Raw genomic sequence first — 6,267 nt, forward strand, 5'->3', positions numbered from 1 at the left:
AAAGAAAGATAAAAAGAAGAGAAAAGATATTTATATACATAGGAGAATTCTTAAAATAAGAACTTGACCATTGCATATTTCCCATGTTGAATTTTATGCAGCACACAAATTAACTGCGTGCATTTTAATTGACTTTTTTTGTTTTTTTTTAATTTCAGAAACTATAAATTTAACATGAATAATGACATACATAAAAATCATAATTACGATTAAAAAGAAAAAAGGAAACAAAATTTTAAAGGAATTTTAAAACTTTTCAAATTCGAACAGAATAATATAATTCAAAAGATTTGAAAAGAATAAGAACAATTGAAAATTGATATTTTTGATACTTGATATATATAAATGAATTAAACAAATGGCATATATATTAGCGAATTCTAACCATTCAAGAAAGGATGAATTGATAATGTGGCGTTCGAACTGAGTTAGGAAAGTAAATTGAGCATCAAAATGTCGTAATTTCAAAACAAAGAAAAAAACTAGTATGACAAACTTAATATAATACAGCATAATGTAGCTTGCACAAATATTTGTCGCAACAGTAGACGCACCGACTCTTACCAATTACAATTTGATGGACTGTATCGATAATCCTTATCTTTCTTCAAACATAGGCCTTTTAGTTATTTTAATATAATTCGTTTTACATCACATTGATGAAGACCTAAAAAATGCTGATCTAATTAATTTAAAAATATTTTGAATAGTTTCTTGAATTAAGGCTAGATAAGCTACGAACACATCACTTCAGAACCATTTCAAATGACTCAAACATTATAAGTTTAAGAATTAATATAAATGCAACATAAATTTTTGAATACTAACTTGGACTAAATTTCTCGACATATAATCTTCCTGATGATGTTATAGTGTGTCAATCGATGAACCATACGAAAATTTTCATAGCTTCATTGCGTAAGTAAAACGATCATAATATTACAAAAACAATCATGGCAAATTTTAGAATTACAGGACATGAAAACAGTAGAATATACCTAATAAGGGATGTATATATGGTTCTAAAAATCTCTTTCCATTCTTATTCGTAAAGAAATTAAATCTCATCAAATTATTTGAAATCAAAAAGTAATCATACCATCCATTTGAAAATGGATTTAAAAATTTTGACATATTGTTTCATTTAAATCCACGTTCACCGAAATGCATTTGCAAACTTACGGATAGTTTGAAATCATTATTTAGAAGTTTTGAGTCAGTACAGATTTACAAGGTACTGAAATATCTTCGAACGGTAGAATATCTGCTACGTATATTTTTCAACAATTTCCAAGCATATAAATTGAAATCGCAAGGTTGGAAATAATACAAACAGACTATCAATTCTAATCAAACCAGTTGGAATGACAGTTTACGGATAAAATTACTAATACAACAGACAATAAGTGCAATACCATAGGTAGTACAGGAACTCACACTGCTGGAATCATTTCATGTATATATTCAAATATATACATAGGCGATTAATCGTCTCAAATCTGGAGGAAATTAAATATATGGAGTTCATAAATCTACACTGCACAGAGATCCTTAGATTAAAGCACAGCACATATGAAAAACAAAATTTGGTTCAAAACCTGAAAGCAATTCAACGTTAAATCCATCAGTTACAATCCAGAATCTTGTCATTTAAAAAGACTTAATTCTTCTAAATCCACTGAAAAAAAAAAAAATTAAAGTAATATGATCCATGTTTAAATCCCATACCGTTGCTATTGGTAAAACAAGAGCTTTCAGTATGTAGGACATAGATTAAAATGTAATAAAATGTGATCTGAGATTTGATCTTAGGTTGTATCATTCATTATCAAAAGGTAGAAAACATTTTTGATATCTTTGAGAAAACAAAACATATTACAAAATAAATAGAAGTAAAAAATTCATAATCTCCAAAAAAATACCTAAAAACTTTAAACTATTAAACACTACTGATCGGACTTTACTTCCAAGTTGCCGAGGTCAAAAGTAAGAATTGGTCGCCGAGGTCGTTCCATAAGTAAATCTAAAACAACAATTTTTTCTGGAAATTACTCGACAAATTAATCATATTTTATTCTGTGCCACTGAAATAAGCAAAAAATCGTAAATCTCTCTTAATACATAATTAAATTCGATTTGGTAAATATAATATCCAGTTACCGTCAAGGACTGTCGACCATGGTAATGTGATGTACGTTAAGAAAGCATTCAGTGGCGTACTTTCAGCTCTTCGCCTCTCTCGAAGCCAATGCCATGCTTGACCAAAGCCTCGAACCGACCACAAACGGCTCATCATGCCTTCATTTAGCACTAAACGAACAAATACAACTGTAAATCACTATCATAATATTTAATAAAAAATATTACACCAGGATATTACTCCTAACATCCTTCGCAGAAACTATCGCAAAGCCAACTAGATTTTTTTTAATCGCAGCAATAACGATATACACTTTGAGAGCTGGAATTACAGTGATTGCTAGTACCAGACTTTTCCCCTCACTAATGGATTTAAATTGTACTCATTCCCATAACTGGCCTTAAAGAGAACGTTACAGAATAGCAACTCAAAGAGCTGCAGCAGCGCTTTTCGCTAGAAAAAAAAAATAAAACAGAACAACGCCACCAATTACAAAATTTAGCCTGAGCTACCTAGCAGAAAAGTTCGAATCAACAACAAGTAGTCATCTCACATCATAAACGCTCCACGAATCGCATTTCTTTAGAAATTGTTGCTGAAGATGTTAAAGATGTTTCGCCTTACTCGATATATTCTCAGTTTTTATGTTTTGTATCATTTGCTTTCATCTCTTCCCAGTAATTTACTTGATATTTTCTGTGAAAATTATAGAACTCAAAAATGATTTGCCGTCTTCTCTGCCTTCAAATTGCTAAATTCATATCAAAATTATTTGAAAAACGAAATGATGAGCATTGGAACATTATGCATTGATCTTTCTGACAAACCACAAAAAACTAATGTTCTAAAGGAATAACATTTTTAATCTGAAATGATAGTTAAGCAACGTTTCCTATTATTTCAACGAATTATGATTATGGTCCAACATAAAAGTTCATACCATCGTCAATACTACTAGCTTCAACTTCTCGATACTGATTTAAAGTGTTCGTTTCACTTTGCCAACGTCGTCCTCTACTAGCAACATGCCCATTTGATAATCCAGATGTCACCATTAATCGTTGCGGGTAATGACTTAAATTCGTATCTGACATGCGTCGTACCCCGCACTGTCCTAACTTAAAACATGTGATATTACAAATAAATTTATATAAAAGCTTTTCATAAGGATTGAAGAATTAAAGAAGTTTCAATGAAATAAATCAAGGCGAAGTGTCTCTAAAAAAAAAACCAGTAAATTTATATGCAAGCTCAAATAAATTTTCTGCAACGAATGGAAGAACTAAAAACTTACACCTTCAAAATTTAACGACTGTTCTGACAAAGGTGTTTCATAGCCACAATTTGGAAGACGCATGACTGCCATCTCTGCATAGCCTACAAAAGCATTCCTAACATAAAAACTGTTGCAATACGATTGCATCATTTTTGTTACTTAAGTGTGACAGCAGTTAAGAACACTAAATTAAATAAATAAGGATGATAAATTAAGTGAAGCACTCCATACGTTTATGGAAATCATAATATAATCCTTTAAGCATAATAAATAAATAAGCACAATTATACCTTTCCCATGTGGACCTCTCATTCGAACGAATTCACGGCGTCGCTGATTCGGAGTAATAAGTTTCTGTGCCCACTGCCAAGAGAAAGATGCCTAAATATAGAAGTGAACTTTCTTTTTCAACCAAACAGCACAAATCAAAAATGCAACCGTCTAAGAAACAAAGTCAAAACAAATAAATACAAAATATTTAGCATACTCGCGTATCGTATGCTTGCTTCAAAACTTCGTATCGAATTGAACCGAGAAAAATAACTGCTTCACAATTTTTGCATCTATCCTTCGCTACTAATTCAACGCAAACGCATTCACCATCACGAACAACTATATCACTAAAGATCTGAAACTAATGAAAAGTCAACGTGAAAATACGTCAAAGATTAATAAACAAAAAATAAACAAAAAATCGACATCTACTCTTTTAATATCATAAAACTAACAAACTAAAAAGATTCACAGGGAATCAAATGAAAAATAACCTGTTCAAAATCATCTATTGCAAAATAAATTTCTGGATAAGTAATTTCTTCACATTCGCCCTTGCTATCCATCCGTCGTTTACTTGGTGAAGGGTACACCCGCTGAAAATTCATCTATCTCCTACGAGAAATTACAAGACACTGACTGACTCTCCAAAATAAAACTTTAGATATGCTTTTTTTGATGTATTGGCAAAATTTTTTAACTTAGATATACTAGCAAAACATTTTTAGATATACTTATATATTTGTATAGCTGAATATACTTAAAAAATTTCCTTTTCTAAACTTCTGAAATTTTTTGAATTCGGATGTGCTAGCAAGAAAAAAAGAATATTGAAGAAACCTTACTTGACAATTTTTACGCAAAATTTGCAAATTCTGTGGACTAGTTTTAATACAAACAGCACAAGTAACTTGGAAATCCAACTGAAATGTATTTCTCCAAATTCTGGGAAAACTATTTTTTTTTTTTTCGCCAAAACCAATCAACCTAATTTTCAATTCTAAAAACTGATCACTTTAAGAAGTTCCATGAAGTAATGAGAATAAATATGACACACTAATTGCAGTTTTATGCCTATATGCCAATGAAAATTTCCTTTATGGTAATCAAATTGCAATTTTATGTAAGAAACATAAACTCCACCTTACATTTTAACCTTAAGTAACTTATCTGGGAAATATCAAATGTTCTGCACATTACTGGGTGCAGCATTTCGGTGGAACGCACCTGTTGAAGGATAAGGTTTAAACAAACGGTTTCTTCCCAGTTTATCGAAGGATCATTGAGCACCGGTTTATTAGGACTTTCACGTCTGTATACTTGAAGCTGACCATCCTAAACAAAGTTAAATATTACATCCACAACTACAGAGCAACATATATAGACTCACTGATTAACAAATAACAGAAAAAGCAAAATAATAACAAACAGAAAATAAATAAAGTAGAATTAAAAATCTTTCATAAAGAAACATGTAGCTATGAATTACAGGTAGTGTAGACCGGAATAAAATTTTGCACTTAAACATTAAATTTGCACTACTGTATAAATTCAGACACACTTCTGTTTCAATTCGTCTCGAACTCAGGAAAAACGAGGTTATGTGCAACTTACTCCTTGACCAATGCAAAAGTCTCGACTGATTTGTTGAATAGATACGTACCAAAGCATATCATCACTATGTGATGCATAATTTTTTGCATTGCAGTAAGCGTTTCCAGCAATAAAATCAGCAAAAAGTTTGCACCACTTTCGTTCATGATTTGAGATAACTTCATAACCTTTATCTGCATTAAAAAATAAATCATGTGAGATAAAACAGTGCTGTTTTCTGATTGACTCGGCCACTGGACACTTGGAATCTGAGTCCAAAGTAATCGCACATAATAAATAGTGGTGTCATTTTTCCTTTTTTTTTTTTAACGCAGTAAAATATTTGACAATTATGAATATATGAATGACTGAATTCGGGGAAATGTTATATTCAAGTATGAATATCGGGAAAAAAATAAACTTAAACTAACCAAACGTTAGTTGATTTTGTCTCAAATTCGAGATTCTTTTCAGAAGTTCGTCGAATGAAGTGCAATGATCTGAAGCTGTTGCTTTATGCGTATTCTTCAGCGTATCACATCCTTCATTCATGGATTAATTCCTAAAACGGAAATCCGGGAATATTGATTCTAAAATTAATCGGAAAACCATATTCAACGGAAAACAAATAAAAAAACACAAAAAATTCGGAAAAAAAAAAAACGGGACACAAGAAAATCCAGTTAAGACCAATTGAGCAATACAATAAAAAAAGCGGAAATGCATGAATGGGAATTTTTTCGCAGACGACATGATGAAAAAATTAAGTCTCAAACTACTTGTAGTTGCATTTTAAAATGGCAATTATTAGTTTTATTCAGATTTGGGAATTTGCTTGTTTACATTAATTAATCAATCAGTTGTCCCCATTCACTTACATATATGCAGAATTTTGAGTTCATATTTCAATAAAATAAGAAATTCGGATGTTTTATTGTTTTATTATTAATTAAATGCGAATTAACATTATTTGGGATATTTATTT

General features: G+C 30.8%; 1 protein-coding gene across 1 annotated transcript; it reads right to left on the reverse strand.

The window, feature by feature from the left end:
* Positions 1–1,946: 1,946 nt before the first annotated feature.
* Bm2258 (MGC53303 protein, putative) lies at positions 1,947–5,834 on the reverse strand (the record flags this gene model as incomplete). The annotated part of the gene is made up of 11 exons (XM_043074469.1): positions 1,947–2,023; positions 2,161–2,310; positions 3,081–3,258; positions 3,435–3,517; positions 3,707–3,797; positions 3,904–4,044; positions 4,184–4,285; positions 4,535–4,612; positions 4,917–5,024; positions 5,304–5,476; positions 5,714–5,834. 11 exons carry the CDS (start codon positions 5,832–5,834, stop codon positions 1,947–1,949), a joined length of 1,302 nt encoding a protein of 433 aa, XP_042930403.1.
* Between the last annotated feature and the right edge of the window lie 433 nt (positions 5,835–6,267).

Source organism: Brugia malayi, assembly GCF_000002995.4.
Source record: "Brugia malayi strain FR3 genome assembly, contig: Bm_v4_ChrX_scaffold_001, whole genome shotgun sequence".
NCBI lineage: Eukaryota > Metazoa > Nematoda > Chromadorea > Rhabditida > Onchocercidae > Brugia > Brugia malayi.